Below are 18,543 nucleotides of genomic sequence, written 5' to 3'. Positions count from 1 at the left end.
ATCATTCTCCTGTCAGAATATCTCCAGCAACCTTTTCTAGTTGTCTTCTAGAAATGGAGATGATTCTTGCATCCTCTGATGATTAAAATTTTAAACTTCTGATAAATGTAGCTTCTCCAGTGAAAGACTGTATTTGGGCTTCTTTAGGCATGCCCAGTATAGGCATACTTAGTTTAGTTCCCTCAAGGTATTTTAGGCAGTTACTCCATTCATACTTTCCTAGTTTGAATAATAGTTTTTGCACTTTGAAGGAATTCGAAGTATAGATGGATGCCTCTGTCATAAAATGACTCATGCTGGTAAGATTCCTTAACCTAGCTGTCGTTGAAACCAGTGAGACACGGTAGTGAGGGGCCATGTTGACTTACATGTATTCTGTTGGCTGAACTGTACCGTATCTGAAACAAGCTGGCTTGTAGTCAGCCTGCTCAGGTGCTCCTGTTCCGATTCTCGTGCGCTTTCAGTTTGGTGTTTGTGGGAGATATGCAACCTCAAATACAGGCATGCCCGGATTAACTTAAAGGCAAGGCAAAATTGCGTTAGCAGTGCCATTGGATTGATGCCTGAGTTGTTATAACTTGAGCTGCTGCGTTTCTCACTCAGATGTCAGTAGCACTGATGGTTTTACCCCATGCCCTCCAAGTCATTTAGCTTAAGTTAGAAAGGGGTGAGTGTGGAAAATCATTTGAGAATAAACACTTGAGTTATACTTCAAGTTAACACTAACATGGGTTAGCTGTATTTTTATCTGGAACTTCATTTCATCCCAAGGGGAGCTGATCAAATACCCTTCAAAAAGCACTATAGAACAGAACTGTCAGAAGATCTTTGGATGTGCACGACAGGATTTTGAGGCTTTTGTACATAACTTTTTTTTGGTGAGGTTAAATTGTTCTTTCACCAAGACTTGTATACAGTGTGATAACTGAATTCCATTGCAGTTAGAATTTGCATTTGTTACAGTAGTCATATTAAGGCCCAGCTCTTGCCTGTGAAGGGCAGAAGTGCAGGCTTCAAAGACAAAGGCAGCATTAGCTTTCTGTTGAGTTAGATCAAAGGAATTCAAGCACAGACTCTTTCTTCAGTGGGGAAAATAGCAAGAGGCTCACACTATTATAGCTTAGTACCTGGTGCTTCAAGTTGATCAGGCTTTCTATTTAAGAGTCCTGACTGAGGAGCTGAAAGCCCCTTTTAGTCCGGGGGGAGGGGGGGGATGACAACATCCCTTGTGGCTTTTTTAGACTCGTTTCAGTAATTGAGATGCAACTTGCAGAACACATTTTTAAAAGACTGTTCTATAAACTTGTTAAGGTAACTTTCATATTCAGGTTCTGAGGTCAGACTTAAAGTCCAGTGTAATGAGGAGGTTCAGCCTCCTCTTGCAGGAGGAGTAGACACCATTTACTTAAATTGTCAGTATCTGCATCATGCAGAAACCCATTCAATTACCTACCAGTAATTCAAGATGAACTGTTTGTGTAGTCACTCTTGCTTTTCTGTCCTTTCACCTGCTTCAGGGTCGTATTATACCTGAATCTGGAGCTCACTATAGACAGAGCAGTCAGTCTGCCTCTTTTTAATCCTCTTGAGTACCTCATACCTTTTAATACATTGTTGCTAAAACATTTGAAACTGCAGGGGAGGGAACTGCCACAGCTGTCATTGAGTTTATGCCTATGGACAGTTTCAGCAAAGACATCGGACTGGCAGCTGCCAGTGAAGAGCAACAGGCAGCAAATTCTACAGGCTTGAAATCACTAGGAAGCACTTATGTTAGAGGTGTTTCATCTTAACTGGCCTTTGGGTTACAAAACTTTTTTGTGAGCAGTTTGCTTTGTTTTTCCTGTCATGAAGAAATGTTTATAATTCTGCGTGATTGTGAGCAGCACTGAAAGGGTGTCTGTTCTTTAGGTTGAGCACAGCATCCTTGGGCTTCTCAGGGTGGGGGCGCAGACACTGCAGGCATACTCAGCATTTGGGAGTTCTCTTGAAACTGGTCCTGCAGTCCACTCCTGCTTGAAAACTCACTGCCTTCCTGGTAGCTCTTGCTTATTCCCCAGAACTCCGTGCATTCTGAAGTACTCAGCTTTTTCAGTGGTACAGGATAGGTGTAATATATTAATATGCAGATTTGGAGCAAGAACTTTGAGAACACTCAGAAAAAAAAAAAATCAACATATTACTAAATGTTTCTGTTCTTTAACATCTTTACCACTTTGGATGAAACTATGTGGTTTGACCTTTAAAGTGACATGTAGCAAAAGAATGTCCATTTCTTTTATCCTCCTCTGCAAACCTTTCCCTTACTGTCTCGGTGTATTCCTAGATTTGGAATGTATACCAGACCTCTGTTTCTGCTGATCATTTTGGCTGTTTATTTTACCAGTCCATTAAATTAGAAGTGTAGGAAATAGCTGGAGCTGTGAGAATCTCTTTAGCCTACCAGTAGTTTGGTGCAAAGTACTAGTGAGTCCTGCAGGTCTTTATAACTAGAGTTGTTGTTTACAACTTCAACAATAAGTGCTAGATTCTGCGCTCCAGAAGTTCTCAGTGATACAGTAATTTTTGGGGTAATATAAATTTCAGTTGCTACTTGCATAAGTTTCTGTACAGATAGATTTCCAGAGTCATCATAAGCATTTTGGGGGTACAGTGACAATGAACAGTCACTGCAGCTGTAGCATTGCACAGCTGTCAGTAGTATAGCTGTCTGTGTGATGATTTCAGTATCTTCTGATACTAGTTTAAAAGCTTTAATTTACTCAGGTTTTTTATGTGCATATGGCAGTACAGTAGGATAAATGTTGCTTTTGTAAATGGTATCTTAACTTGGTTTTACCCTTTCTTTCCCCAGTATGTGGTGGTGAGCAGTAAAAAGATACTGTTCTACAATGATGAAAAGGACAAGGACCAGTCTAATCCATCCATGGTACTAGATATAGAGTAAGTAAAGTTACTGGTAGTTTTGGATACAAATTGGCAAAGGAGTATTTTGTGTGAGAAAACTGATAACATATCTAGAAGCTTGGAATCAACATTCCATAAAAAAATTTTAATTTCCCATACTAGTGGGAAAATGCCTCTTTATCTGTATTTCAGGGTGCTGATAAGATACTACTTTTTCTTTGTCCTACTGTTGCTAAATGTTACAGAAAAAGTTAAATACACAATAAAGTGCCACTGTCTGTAGTCAGTGGTCTGAATTTACAGAAATGAAGAGCTTCATCTTGTTATGACAGACAGGGGTCAGAGATAGTGGAACCTACCTATCTCTTTTCATGATTCAGTGTAATGACTGTTTTTTCCAGTTGCTTCAACAGCTGCTTTCTAAAGAAGGGCATGATAGTTAGAGAACTGGCTATCTGATTTTAGGTCTCATCCCCTGGCTTCATACCTTTTTCTCGCTGTCCGAGGAAGGGTCAGTGTTGATAAAGCCCAAAGCATTTCTAACTTCTCCAGATGGTTTCTGTTTAGAATGACAAAGTAAATGGTCACCCCTTTACACTGGTTATACATGAGGAAAATTGTGTCAAATATCACTGAAGCCCATCACTGATATGTGACTTGAATGTGATGTTTGAACAGCTGATTGACATTATGGGACCTTATAGAGTAGTAACTGAAAAAAGGTTTCAAAATTCATGAATAGGTCTATCAGTGACTAACAAATAGTGGTCTGGAAGGAATCTCAAACTCAGGAAGTGCTTAAGCTGCCAATTGCTCGTAGCCAGGAAAAGTTATTTTCTCTTCAAGCTGTTTCTTACTCTCTTTACATAAACATCTGTTACGGCAACTGTTGAAAACAGGATGTTGAGATAGATGGACTTCCAGTCTTGACCCAGTGTAAGATGTTGTTTGTTCCAATTTTAAAAGCATTTTCAAAAGTTGGTGCCCCAGATTGCCTTTTGTGATGTTCTGGCATTGATTATTTACCAACTGATAATACAATTTAATAAGAAAATCAGTGAGTAGTACTATATTTCATATGGTTATTTCCATCCAAGGTTATCAGTAAGCTTTTATAGCAATAATCAGTTAGACTTCCCAGTCTTCTGAGGAAGAATTTGAAAGCCTTTTTCACAGGCAAATTGGCCATGATGGATCTTGAACCCATTGTAAGATAACCCTCTTGCCGTGCTATGAAATGATTTGGTCTTCCTTGGGTAGACAAGATCTTTGTAGTTTATGAATTAATTCCTAGAATCATATTGCAGCCTTGAAGTATATTGTATTGCTTGCATAAACATTATAAGACTTTCAAAGCACTTTGATAACTGTTTTAAAAACATACATAGCCTTTTAGCATTTTCTGATTCATGTTTCTTCTAATCTAGTAAACTGTTCCATGTCCGGCCTGTAACCCAAGGAGATGTATATAGAGCTGAAACAGAAGAAATTCCTAAAATATTCCAGGTAGTAAGAAGTGTATTCTCATTTTTATTTAACTCTCTTGAAAAAGTTTGGTGGCTTCTTTGAAAATTGTGTAAAAATATGTAGTACTTCAACAATAACACAGCAGTAATTCTTTTTCAGATTCTCTATGCTAATGAGGGGGAATGCAGGAAGGATTTGGAGGTAGAACCAGTACAGCCAACAGAGAAGACAAATTTTCTAAATCACAAAGGCCATGAATTTATTCCAACGTTATACCACTTCCCAGCCAACTGTGAGGCCTGTGCCAAACCTCTTTGGCATGTCTTTAAACCCCCTGCTGCCTTGGAATGTCGAAGATGCCATGTTAAGTGCCATAGAGACCACTTGGATAAAAAGGAGGAATTAATTGCACCATGCAAAGGTATACTCATGGTTTTTTGCATTCTGTATTCTTTGCATGGTTTAGCCAGACCTGCTGAACTACTGGAGGCAAACAAAAGCACTTCATTTTAAAAGTTTTCTAAACGATTCAGTTTTATGATTTTAGATGTGAAAGATGCTATTAAAATAATAGAGTGCTAACACCACTTAGGAACAGGCAACTGTGGCAAGCCTCTGCAGGGAGGCCGTTAGTGGTGTAACTGATATGGCACTGCTGCGGACCCTGAAAGCTCAAGGGTCCCTAGAGGTTTGTGCCCATGTACTGAGCAGCTCCTTGGTTCCCAGACCATTCTCTGTGTACTTAATCATGGCCCACATCAGGGACAATGCAGAGGCCACATGACCAAGCTGTGCCGAGACCTTGAAGAGTGGTTCTTCAGCTGCTTCACAGACTGGAGTAAAGATTTCCTCTCTGTGTGCCTGTGAAGTGGAGCATTTGGAGTATGTACTCTGGAACTCAGCCATAAGGCACCCAGACAACTTTCCAGCTTATTAACACTGCAATTAGTATAAGTTTTCTTATTACTTGAATATTAATGTTAGTTAATAAATATTAATTATTAATGTTAGACTCATGAATCTGAATGCAGAGTGACCAATATTAAAAGAATCTGTATTCATAATTTTCCCTGCTGTTTGTTGTCTTCCAGAAATATATAAACAAATGCAATACAACTATATATATACATGCCATTGTTTTTTCCAGTGGCACACCTGGTAGGTCATCATTCTATATTGTGATAACGAGTCCTAGTTTTCACAGAATCATCTCCCTCCTTTTACTTCTAGTGAGTTATGATGTAACTTCAGCAAGAGATATGCTGTTACTGGCATCTTGTCAAGATGAACAGAAGAAGTGGGTAACTCATTTAGTAAAGAAGATCCCGAAGACACCACCATCTACTTTTGTTCGTGCTTCTCCTAGAACTATGTCTACAAGATCCTCAGCAAATCAGTCATTCCGAAAAGTTGTTAAAAATACTTCTGGAAAAACTAGGTGAGAAATAAACTATCAAAGCTACAGATATTTTAAGCTAAAAAATATATATTATATATATTATATATATATATGTTTATAGATCCTATTTAATATGAAATTGTGAAATGATTCCATAGTTATGACTGTTGAACTGCTGATCTAAATCTCTGCTCAAATTCTGAAGGAGGGAACAGACAGAATTCTCCTGCTATTGTGGTAAATTTCTCTGTTCCTTGGGTTTGGAAAGGTACCATAGAGATGGCAGTGCCTGGCCTCCCAGTGCATGTGAGGGAGCTGGTTGCATTTTTGCCTGTTTAAAGACAGCATCAGTAGATAGATTAGCAGTGGCATTTAACTGTAAAGATGATCCACACAATCATTCATGGATTGCCTCAGAGATTGTGTAAGCTAGAAGTCTTCTGCAAATGGGATTGAAATGAGAAACTTACAGGATCTCGGTCTGTTTTTAGGCCTTTTCTTTTGATGTGAGGCACCTTAAGTAGTAACTCCATTCAGTGTCTCAGTAGGGAGAGTCTTCCTAGGTTGGGTGGGCTACCAAAAAAAATATCCTGCAAAACTTAGTTGCATGAAGCGCAATAAAAGCAAACTTCTGTGTGTAAAGAGACACTGGGTATATCACGAAACATCCTCCTGCAGAGGTAAGCAGAGGACAAATCTTTGGTGCCGATTCTCTTGTCCCCATAAGTAACTATAATTAATAGATTCAAGATATTTTCAGTGAAGGCCTTCAAGATAATCTCATCCAGGAAGATAACTTTAGGCCTCAAATACTTAGCTGTCGATATAAGAAACAGTGATGTCGTGGGCAGTATTGTGATAGAGATAATAATCAATGCAACAGCATGAGGAGAAGGGCATAGAAAGCATCTGTGACAAGCAGTTAAAAACACATAGCTGTGATAGGCTACCTGGGGGAGAAGCCCTATCCACAAACACTGAACAAAGTCTCAGTTTGCCAGTTACAGTTCAAATGGCTGGACATAACTGAATCATGAAGCTTTTTTACATTTTTCAACACTGCTGTTTAAGCGAGCCAAAGTAGTGAAACACAGGAACACTTCTGATTTGTGGGGAGATTTCCTGGGAAGTGGGCAATTTTTGCTTACAGACTTCACTGTAAAAACCTATTGAAAACAAGGGTGAGTACAGTGTAAAAGGACAGTGATAAACCTGAGTTATGAAGACTGACTGTAAAACCAGAGTTTGCTTACTAAATGGTAGCATCTTCAGTGTTGTACCAGATAAAGACAAATCAGTAATTGCTAATTTCAGGGGGGTTCAGTCATGTTTGTTATGTACTTGGGTGGTGTGTACTTATACAAGGGAGCTGTTTGTCTTGTCTACAAAATGTCAATTTCTCCCAACTTCCGAAAGCTTTTATAAAGCTTTGTAGTGTTTCCAAACCTATTTTTCCTTCAGTCCTCAATTTTCCAAGATTTACTGAAAATTGTTAGACCCCTCCATAGGCTTTAGCTAGATCTTTTAAGACTTCTGGATATAAATTACACCTGCTGATTTTAAAATAGGCATCATTAATAGCTGTTGTTTAACATCATTTTTTTATCATTTATCATAGAGGCATTTTATTTATCATAGGGCTGTTGAAGAAGTACTTCTGTTGATAAAAATATGAAGTGCTCCTATGTATTATGTGATACATTTACTTGAACAATAACCTGGATTCTAGAAACTAGTTATTAAAGGCAGTCCTTTTAAACAGGCAGATAAAGATAATAGAAGTACTTTGAACTGGTTAGAGCTCTGTTACTGATTAGTAAAATTTTTCTGTCGGTCTTGGACCACCTAAGACTGAAAGAAAAAGCAGATCATGTTGATACTTAAAAGGATTAGGTGGAATGATTTTGATACTGAATGGTCATCCCACCATAAATTCTGGAAGAAAAATCCCAACAAATAAACAACTGGTAATGTACAATTCATTAATACAGTTTTAAAAGAGTTTTAAAAATGTGACACAAATAATGCTAGTCAACATTGCTTTCCAAAAAAAATGACAAAAAAAATTTGTTCCTTTCCACATAACAGGAAAAGATTTCCAAAAAAAGATGAGAATCTTTTGATGAGATAGCATTCTTGGACAGTTTAAAAAAAAAAAAAGTAAAACCAACCAAGCAGCCAATAGGGTAGGAAAGAACTATTTTAATACACCATTTACATGTGTCTTTGAGCTGTATTAATTGAAATAATCTAAAACAATGCTTGGAAGAGCATATTCCTGATTGTACATTTTAGAAATCATCCTCTGTTAGCAAGTATAGAGGTTCTTCCCCTCCCCCTTGCCAAACATTACCTATGTAGAGTTCACCTTGTAATGTAGCGCATACTTCCTTGTTTCACATTTAGATATTTAGAGTTGTAGACTTTATTTTCCAAAAGACTGTTCAAATTGTATTTGGACTATGCTTTCCTTTCCATTTGTCCTTGCAAGGTCCTCAGGTAGCTGTAACAACCAGATTTTTTTTAAGTTCTCTTGCAATGTTTGTTTCCAGTTTTTGGAGAGTCTTCAGATGAGCTATACTTGATTTGCTGTAATATACCTCTTGTAGGGTGTGAAGAGGGAATTTGCGTGTGTGCACACAAAGAAAAAAGAAGCGGAGGTTAAGGTTAAAAACCTACTATAGGCAAAACAGCGCTGGTATTCAGACGTCTTATAGCTGCTAGATTTTCAATAGATTTTTTTCTTCAGCATAACTGTAATTTCTCAGGTTTTTCATTTCAGGATCTTATTTTTTTTCCAGGCATTTTAGAGCTAATTGAAAAAGTGCAGGAGTTTTCATCCATAGTCTTTTATGGGAGCAAATCCATTTTCTTAAATAAATTCGTTTTTTCTTTTTCACTCTGTCTTAATAGGAGTGCTGGTTTGGGGTTGCCTTTAGCAAGAACAAGTCTGCAGCTAGTCTCTTTTAGTGTGAAGAGATTTACACATTTGAAAATTTACAGTAACTCTTAAAGGAATGGGTCTGTTTGGGGAGATTGGTTGCTCAGACAATTTCTGCTGTTTATCCTGTTGGCATTTGTAGTGTGAGAGTGTTAAGAGAATCATAGAATTATGCAAGTTGTGAATGGGAACTTTTTTAAAAAATGAGAAACACCATCTTTTAAAGCTCTTTTAGGATTCTGGAGATCCTAATGAGAATCAATGAGCCTAACAGCTGACCAGCACCAGGAGAAGAGCTGCACATTCCTGTGCTTTACCTTGTGTCAGCTCATGCTTCACAGATTACCACAGTAAACGAATCTATTTTCTAGCAGAGAATTAATCCAGGAATGTTTTCACTAAATAAAAGCCAAAAAACCCCAAGCATAGCAACAAAAAGACCCCAACCCTAACCCCCCAGAATAAAAGCATATGGTTTCCTGTTGGGTTGGGAAGTTGCAATGGTTCATGGAAGAGTCCAGGAAGCACCAGATCTGTCTCAGGAATGGAAGGAGGAAAGGTGAAGGTGATCATCTTGCATAGTGAAGTATCAGGTTGGATCAGCTGTTCGGAATACTGCAGCTTTGCATTTTCGCCATCTGTCCTAGTGTACAGCCTCTGTTCACACCTTTCTCCATCACCCAATGGGATCTTCCAAGTTCTTGGGAAGGTATAAAGCTCTTTTAAGTTTTCTGGCAATTCAGAACTTAATACCTGCGTGGTATCTTATCTCTTTAGCTTCTTGAATTTTTCTAACAGACTGTGATGTAAATCGTTAATATTAATAGTGTTCTTCAAGACTAAGCCCAAATCCGTCAGTGAGTTTGATGACATAATTGATATTTGACCTTAGAATTCTTGCTTCTTAATGACATTTAATACTGACATAGCTTCTTAGAACCTATAATTAATTTACAGCAAATTCTGTTTTAATGCTGTATATTGTAGGCACTGAGTGTGGAGGAAGAAGCATATTAAGCATAAGCCATTTAGAGAGGCACAGTACTTGACCAGCAAGAGTGCTAGGTATGTGTGTGCTGCCGGCCTGTCATGCTGCATGGAGACATGTGCAGGAAGCAGGTGGGGAGCCCCCACACCTCACTGATGCTTGAGGAGCTGCTTGGGTGGCTTTGTGGCGTGCTCCATCCCCATCAGACAGCTGCCACTGACTTGACTGGAATGTAGTGGGGCTTGCGTGGCACCTGCACAGCAATGCAAGTGAATAATGAAGAGAATCAAGAGTTACGCTCAGCAAATAAGCATTAGAAAAAGGTCAGATAGGAACTTGTCTTTCAGGCTATTCTACTGCGGATATTTTTCTGTTTTTCTTGAACAAATTTCTATGTTAGTAGTGTCCACAAGCTAGACAATTACTGCTGCAATGTAGTAGTCAGCCTGTGTCCCAGTACCACTATATATTCCATGCTGTATGTTTAGAAAGAAGAGGCATTGGATTTGTTTCAGGAAAATTCACTTCTGACGTACCAGGTGCTTAAACTTAAGAGTATGAAACAAATTTACAATGGAACTTACATACTCAACACTTAACTGGCAATTGCACAGTAGCTGAGCTAATCTGACAGCCTGTTGCTACATAAGGAGGAGCATTTTCCCTCTGTCTTCCTTCTGTGTGCTTCTGTCATTAGATCCTGGGTAAGTGCTTGAAGTGATCCATTTTGGACCCTCCCATGAAGGTCCACAGTTCAGTTTCCTGACTGTCAAAAAAATGTAGAACTGCTTTGCTGAGCTAGCGAGTGGATCAGCCTGCTAAGAAGTACAGTGATGGCCAAAGCTGAGGGCAGGTAAGCAGGAGGGTGCTGCCTTGGCGTCAGGAAGATAAAGTGGAGGAACAGCAGACCCTTTTCCTTTCAGGAGGCAGCGAGTTGTTACATCAGCTTCTCTGAACTCAAGACACTGCGCCCTGCAGTTCTCATCCTGACCTTTTTATCTAGACGTGGGAGTAAGAGAAACAGTGATGATTTTTACTGGGCATACGTGTTTAGCTTTTACTAAGTATCTGAACATTGTTCTCTTGTCAGACAAGTATAGCAGCACTTGATCTCAGTGGTGGAGTCCTACCATGTAAGCAGGCATTAACTATTTTGTCGAATGGGTACAGACTTTTAACACATGCTTTAAGACATCTTAGTACATTCATTTAGGATCTGATCTACCTTTCTTTGAAGTTGATAGGCAGCACTATTGACTTCATGGGGAGGTGTATCAGACCCATTAAAAGGAGCTTCGCGTATAAGTTCATCTGGAGTTCTATTCCTCATTTCAGTAACTTACCATAGTAAATCTGAATCAGAACTTCATGATGAACGTGCTAGCATTTGCAGTACTGCTTCTAGATCCAAAACTACACTTCATAGTTTATATTATGCTAATTTATACACGTTCGGTCAGCACAGTTGAGGTGTTCTAATATATTTGGACTTGGGCACCTGATCAAGTTAATGCATGTGCATTAACTGCTGTGCATCAGTGAGCTCTGGCAACTGCATGTGTGTGCTCTTAGCCCTATAGAGAGCCTTTTCTTGTGTCACCTTGTATTTGCCGTGAGTACACCCATGGTTGTTTAGTCTTAATCATTTACTTGTAAAGCTGCAGTAGTATTATCATCTGCCCAATCTCTATGTTCATTGAATGTTTGAAATTAAGAACAGTTTGTGGAAGATTGGGTAGGTATGATCTTAGTATTGTACCATGTCAATTGAAAAAAATATCTTCACTAGTGTTATGAAGCTAATTTTTATATTTGTTATTAATTGTTTGTTTTCTTCTTTGTTCCAGCTAACCACATGTACAGTGCTTAATGGAATCTCATGGGATGCAGTCTGAGAAACAGGGCTTTTTTTAACCACACAGAGCAGTGCAGACGGGCTGTTGTTCCTTTCAACATAACTATCACAGGCTTCAGGGTTAAAATTGCTATTACTGTCTCCTCCTTGCTTTGGCACAAAAGCACGCTGAGGGTGTTTAATTGCGGGTTTGCCTAAAGGTAGATTAGATTAATTATTACTATGTAATGCAAGTTAAAGCAAATAAAGCTTAGCTAGGTATATAAAAAAAAAAAAAAGGTGCTGCCTTTTTGGATTTTTTTTTAAAAAAAGCCTGTCAATCACAATGAAATGCAGCCAACTTTCTTCATATCGGTGAAAGAAAAGGACTGTTGACCCTGTGAAGGGGATATTTATGTCAAGATGAGCATATGAAATGGAGTAGAGGAGGAAGGTTTCTCAGCGAGGACTGTAATTGCTTTCAAAACTCCAAGTTGTGCTCTTGAAGACTGCAGAACTAGCTTAAAAATGAAGCCTTATCACTTGAACTTCAGTGCCTTCACTGCAGAGTTCTTAACAGCCTTAATGCTAACCACCCACTATGGAATGGATCAAAGTGTTAAATATTTTGCATTATGCTTTACAAAATACTGATTCAGCAGGTTTGTAAAGGGGGGAAAACAAGTTAATTGCCTTTAATCTATGCATTTTTGCCAAGCCATACTGAATTAATTTACTATTAGAGGCATTAGAAACTAACAGTAAAGAGAACCACCGAGTTTGGAAGCATATTTTGGGGTACATCATTTCTATAACTGTATAATGTATTGCCTTACAATTTTAAGTGATACCATACATTAAGTTAACAAACATTTAAGAAATATATGCACTGTTTGAACTGTAAATTATTCTTAGAACACTTTTACTGGGTTTTACGTTGTCCTTTTAGTGCCTTAATTTGAGAAATTGTATTATTGCCATGTCGATAAATGTAGAAATCTAAAACTAAACAAAGGAAAACTCTAAAAAACTATTGCATACCAGTGGTTTTCACTGTATTTTAATTGGTTTAAGTATTATAGATGCTAGATGCATTTTCTAAATTAAGTACAATCTTTGAATGAGAATTCCTCTTACAAAGAAAGACTGATTCTAGTTCATAAGCCAAGAGATGTGTAGGCAATGCAAAAAAGAGAAAAAAAAGCAAGCATATAACGCAAAAGCTCTGGGTAATTCAGGAATTTCAGTAAATGCTGTCAGACTCTTGCTTTGTAGCAGGAATACATTCATAGTATGGGCAGTATGGTTTTATTTTATTTTATTTCTTAACCAAATACCTCCTCAGTAATTTATAATGGCTTTGCAGTTGTGTATTAAATAAGAAGCACTGGAAAACTGATTCGTCCATAGGACGATTTGCATGTTTCAAGTGGTATTGAAAGCCGCACTGATGGATATGTAATAATAAACATATCTGTTATTAATATGGTAATGACTCTGTGCTCATTTAATGAGAAATAAAGTAATTTATGGAAAGACCCTTTTGAAAACGACTGGCATGGTGTTTTCTCCTGACTGCAGCTTCTACATCTTTCTAAGCATCCAGACATTGCAACAGCTTCCTAGTACAAGATGCATTTGCAACATAACACCTAGGGGACTGAAATATATTTTTTCTATTCTACACAAATAAGTAAATACCATACTAAATCTTTTTTTTATTCCCTTATTCTCGTGGCCTATTGTAGGAGCCTAATTTGTATTTATTGTTCAACCTCCACCCTGAGCTTGCCTTGTGATGGCTTCATCCTTCATGATGCAGAAGATTTGGAGCTTCAGAAATCCTGCTTATTTGGAGGCGGGGATCCTGGTATTTTTGTTGGTGGGAGTTTTGGGGGTTTTTTTGTTGGTGTTTTTGGAGTTGGTTTTAGTTGGGTTTTGTTTGGGTTTTCTTCTGGAACAGCCTATGCAACCCATGAAGCCAGCTGTCCATAAATCTCCCTGGGTAATCTACCAAGGCTTGTAGAACAATGGAGTAGTAAGGACAAATTACATGTGAATGATTTTATGTCCTTTGAAGGTCACAGAGCTGGGAAGTATAGATAAATTGAAGCATGTGATGTGGTAATTTCAGAAAGTTCCTCTGTGTTGAGCTTGCTGTATCAGAAATGTCAGCAATTCCAAAGCTGTGGCTGGAGCACTGAAGACTACCTGCAGGATTGCCAGTCACATTGAGTGTTAGCTTGCCAAGCAATACAAGGGATAATTATGACCTGCTTTAATTTCCTATCACACATCCAAAGGGGAAATAATACAGTAAAATGATTAAACTTATATTACTTAAATACATACATTATTATAGAAAATTTGGAGCAATAGAAAAGGCCATTCTCCAGATGCAGATTAGGTTTTTGATTGCTTTTCTGCTTTCCTTTATGTGTGACTGGCTACCTCTGTAGGCTCACAAACTCTTGCTTGAATAATTTCTTAATCAAAAAAAAGTAGCGTCTTGTAATGCCGTATTTTATGAATCTGAAAAATAGCATAAAAACAGTTATAAATAGATAACAACTAGCGGGAAGAGGGAGGAAAGACTGAGGAAGAAATGGGTTTGCTCTACAGCAGGGGTCCTCAAACTACAGCCCGCGGGCCAGATACGGCCCCCCAGGGTCCTCAGTCCGGCCCCCGGTATTTAGAGAACCCCCCACCCCCCCCGCCGGGGGTTGGGGGGGAAACCAAGCAGCCGCAGAGGGCTGCCTGCCACTGCATCCGCGCGCCGGCCCCCTGGTTAAAAAGTGTGAGGACCCCTGCTCTACAGCTTGGTACATACTATAGTTTCCATAGCTTTTTAGCAATGCTGAAATTCTGCAATTATTTTTAAATGCTGATTTTGCTTGGGAAAGCAGCAGCAGACATAATGAAGTGTTAAATTACATTGACTTGTATGTCTGGGATAAGTTGCACTAAAATGCTGTAATAATGAAGTCTAGACATGCAAATTACAGTGTTTGTGTTCTCATATACTGATGTTGGCGCTTGTTTACTGTAAGCAAGGTGCCAATCTACAGGAATACATACTTTGAATAACAAATTCAGCCAAAGGTTTCTACTGTTAGGAAAAGTATGATCTCAGCTGTGCAAACAGATATTTCAGGGGAAAAAAATAGTTTAATAATAAACTTTTAGCAAGCATATCAGCTTTACCATCCAGAAAAAAAAATCAGTGTGCTGCTATATTTGCTACAGCTCCATTTTTTCTGGCCCTTGCTGTCTTATTTTGCTTGCCTTCTACCCTTGTCACTAATGATTTCTCTTACAAGAACATTTTGCTTACAGTCATCTGTTACAGTCTAGAAAGTCATCAAGGGATATGAATGTATAAGCTATGAAGGCCTAGAATAAATCAACTGGCTTCATTCATATTGGTAAAGCTGTGGTGTTACACGCTTTGAGAAATTAAGAAGCCTAGATTCTTACATGATCGTTTTTTGATTTGCCTCCACCTTTTTTCCATTTTCTATTACTATATTAAGTTATAAGTTCGTTAACATTGGTAGAATGTCAAAATCAGCTTTCTCATTCCCTCTTCAAGCCTCCCTATTCCTACTGAAGGGAACAGGAAAAGACAATGATAAGAGTAGGTAACTGCAGCAAAACAGCCTGGGTAATAAGAAACAGCCTCTCCCACAAGCAGGATTTAGCAGCAACCACCAAGGCTGTAGCCAGCAGCAAGTCAGGAGTCATGCAGTGAGGGAAGCAGCAGGTGCTGAGCTGCTCTCTGAGCTGGTGAACTCTACCGAGATTTTTTACTGTACTAGTTACAAACATAAAAAACGCAGATAAGGGTTTTGTTGCTCTTCCTTCCTCCAGATGTATGTTTGTGGTGACGCAGAATGGAGAAAGTGTGAAAGCTGCTGAAATGGCATGGGTAACACTGAAATGGGGGATATTGTGTGTCACCTTAAGTATCTTCTGGATTGCTACGTTTTTCCTTACCTTGCAATTTGCTGCATCATCTCTATGTAGAAGTCACGCCTTATTGACACGGCATGCTTCAGTCTGTAGCTACTGTGACATAGGGATCAAATGTAGCAGTGGCTTTCAGGTTGGGAGTGCCGGGACTGTGCCATAGCCTGAGCCCCCAAGTCGGCTCGAAGAGCCACTGCTGCACAGGGCAGTCACAGCGACTTCCATGTGAGCCTCACTCAGCCCTGCGCGGTGCTGGGAAGGTTGTGCACAAGTGTTTTGTTCTTGTATCTTGTTTCTGTTCGTTTTCTGGGTGCTCCTTTGGAGACTGTCAAGGTTTGCAGTGCAGGGAAGTGGAATGCTTACCTTTATCACAAAAAAGAATTTTAATCTTTAAATACGTAAAGTACTGTAATGTATCAGGACAGTGGAAAATTTCATCTAAACCACTTAAAACTAGGATTATTTTGAGTTTAATATACATGGCAATTATCTGCAAGACAGGCGTTAATAATGTAATTTGATCCTACTTGTGCTGTGAATACACACGTTAAAATGTTTAAAGCTTTAAGACAGACAGACAGGTTCCCACGAACATTGTTTCCCACAGAAAATAAAATGTACCTGTCAATATCTTGAATGAGGATAACACATCTTCCCCTTTCAAGAAACAAGAAATGTAAATGCAATATTTTAATTCCTGAGACTGATTGTTTAAAACGAAGACCACCTCCTTTGCTCTATGGAAGGTATCGCAGAGGTGCCTGAAGCATGCTTTGCAAAGGGGCTTGCCTTGCTTCCCCATGCCTCTTGCGGTTCTGCAGCACCTGCCTGTACCATGAGGCTACACCGGCTACTTGTGCTCCTCAGAACTGAGCCACAGGAGATTTCATAGATCGGGACTTGCTCTCACCTGTCTCCCAGCGTTAATAAATGCTGCCAGGCCTGCTGGCCTGCACACAGCATTGTGCTGACGACACGCCCCCAGCTTTTGGATGCAGGCTGGCTTCCATCTGGCCAGCTCAGGATGGGAAGCAGCCATGCTCAGGTGGCCCTGTGAAAGGCCACAGAGACACAGCTTGGGGCAGGCAGTTCCACTGTCCCCGTGCCCTCGCGAGCCAGCCTGGGGTTTGCTCAGGGCTTGTCTTCACAAAGAAAAAATACCCATTTAGTAATGTTCAACCAATCCTTTAAAATTTTGTCAGGGTAATCTCTACTTCGCATTCCTACATCAGGTTGCACTCTCTGTCTCTACACTCCTTATGTCAGTTTGTGTCGGATTCAAGGAAACCAGCACCTATTGAACCCCTCCTTCAGGAAAATGGCACAAAGCTGTTAATGGCAGGAAAAGGCCTACATGATCTTGGGGGAAAGAAAAGGGAGGTAGCGGTTCCTCACCTTATGGAGGTTGGGAAGTTGTCCTGCAGCTGCAAATTTCTTCTCTTTCAGCACAGCACCCTCCAGTGCCTTTCCGAAATCCTGAAAACGCATGGGCTGTGATTGCCCGAGCCCCGGTCCTCCTTATTCTAAAGGGGAGAATGTACTCAGTGCAGCTTCAGACTGTACAGCACTGAACTTCCATTCAGGAGTCACGAATAAATGGCCTCTGTAACAGTCACTGTTGGTAGTAAGAAGAAATGGCCAGGCTGGAGATGTCCTGCGCTTGGACTCGTGGGCAGACAGCTGGGATTTCCTCTCACTTCAATAGATGGTCTGCGGGATCTCACCCTAGAACTGAATTAAAGCTTTTCTAGAAAGCTACTTCAAGCAAATCAAAGTAACAGAAAATTTGTCACCCTTGCTGCTAAACTTTAACAACATTTAAATAGTCTCGGTAACTGGAAACTCCATCTTAACTCAAGATCCATCTTATTTTCAGCATACCACCCACTGGAGCTGCTCTGAAATGTAATCCTTGTTCCCCAAAACTTCCTTTTTGCATCTAGGAGCCCACACCGGACAATAAAATCAATTGATTCTTCTTCCCCTTGACAAACCGAAAACACTAGATTTTCTAAGCCTTCCATTTTAAGGCTTACTTTCAAGCCCTGGTTATTTTTATAGCCATTGTGTATATCCTTCTTCAACTGTTTGGAATTAAAAATAGTATTTGGTGAGCAGCGCTTTTATCAAGGAAAGATCCTTCTTGTTCTGGGTATCTCTTCTACAGCAGAAGCAGGTCCAGCAGAAACTCTTCCAGCTGCAGCTGCCAGAGGAGCTGGGGACGGCAGCGATGTCACATCTTTAGAGGTGGCAGCTAGGAAAGGGGTCTGAGGAAGGGATGTTCCTTTCTGGCATACTCTTCCTTTTTATGCTTAACCACTGTTTGAGCTTCTTTAACAGCCTCATACCTAAACTGCTTTTGTAGCAGGTGAGACTCGTACCTCCATGTTTACCGTTTTTAGTACCTCTAGAACTACCTTTTATTGTCCTGAAGGCTCCTGGCCATTGCCACCGCACTCATCCTTCAGCGCTCCTTGTCCGTCATCTACCACCCAGCATTAGGGTACCTGCTGGCGAGTTAGCCATCCCCTGCTCGCCCGAAAAGTTCTTCCGTTGACAGTTCGATCTCTCCGTTTTCTTACGACCCAGAAGCAGCTCATCCGCAACAGCCTTCCCTTTTTAACTCCCCGCCGCCCCCGCGCAGTCGCCGCGTTCGGGCCAACCGGCGGATGGGCTGTAACGGCCCCGACCCCGCGGCGCCCCCTCGCCCTCCACGGCGGCGCCCCCCGCTCCTCGCCCCGGGCCCCCGCGGGCGGCAGGCGCAGGGCAGCGGGCTCACCAGGCGCCGCCCCCAGCCGCGCGCCCCGGCCGGCGACGCGCCCCCGGGCACCGCAGCCCGCTGTCCCGTCACGCTCCTCATGCGCCGCTCCCCCGGGCAGCCCGCAGCTGGGGCCGCCTCCCACCTCCCCGCCGAGGGGCAGCGCCTACCGGCCCGCCCCCCGCGCTACGGGCCCCGCTCCGCCGAGCAGCCGTTACCGCCCACGGCGCGCGCGCGCGCCCCTCCTCGCGGCCGCCCCACCCCGCCCCGCCCTTCCGGC

At 40.7% G+C, this 18,543-nt stretch overlaps 1 protein-coding gene and 1 long non-coding RNA gene across 4 annotated transcripts in view; one reads left to right on the top strand and one right to left on the bottom strand.

The window, feature by feature from the left end:
* The window catches only part of ROCK1 (Rho associated coiled-coil containing protein kinase 1), a 92,097-nt gene extending 79,025 nt beyond the window's left edge, over positions 1-13,072 (top strand). Inside the window, exons 29-33 of the mRNA XM_040585360.1 lie at positions 2,855-2,943; positions 4,335-4,413; positions 4,534-4,795; positions 5,605-5,812; positions 11,550-13,072. Coding sequence (XP_040441294.1) covers positions 2,855-2,943; positions 4,335-4,413; positions 4,534-4,795; positions 5,605-5,812; positions 11,550-11,553 — 642 coding nt within the window. The 3' untranslated portion in view covers positions 11,554-13,072. The remainder of the gene's footprint in view (positions 1-2,854; positions 2,944-4,334; positions 4,414-4,533; positions 4,796-5,604; positions 5,813-11,549) is intronic.
* LOC121084185 lies at positions 9,865-18,490 on the bottom strand. 3 transcript variants are annotated; one of them, XR_005826625.1, is made up of 5 exons: positions 16,901-18,490; positions 16,127-16,162; positions 15,533-15,868; positions 13,889-14,068; positions 9,865-10,701 (listed from the first exon to the last, which is right to left on the bottom strand). It is a non-coding gene; the product is annotated as an uncharacterized LOC121084185 (long non-coding RNA). The 3 variants fall into 3 exon arrangements; XR_005826626.1 differs by lacking the exon at positions 13,889-14,068; XR_005826627.1 differs by lacking the exon at positions 16,127-16,162.
* Positions 18,491-18,543: the final 53 nt, after the last annotated feature.

The sequence above is a fragment of the Falco naumanni genome, chromosome 3 (assembly GCF_017639655.2).
Source record: "Falco naumanni isolate bFalNau1 chromosome 3, bFalNau1.pat, whole genome shotgun sequence".
NCBI classification, from domain to species: Eukaryota; Metazoa; Chordata; class Aves; order Falconiformes; family Falconidae; genus Falco; species Falco naumanni.
Note: the sequence above shows the minus strand (reverse complement) of the source record. Positions and strands in the feature narration are given on the sequence as shown.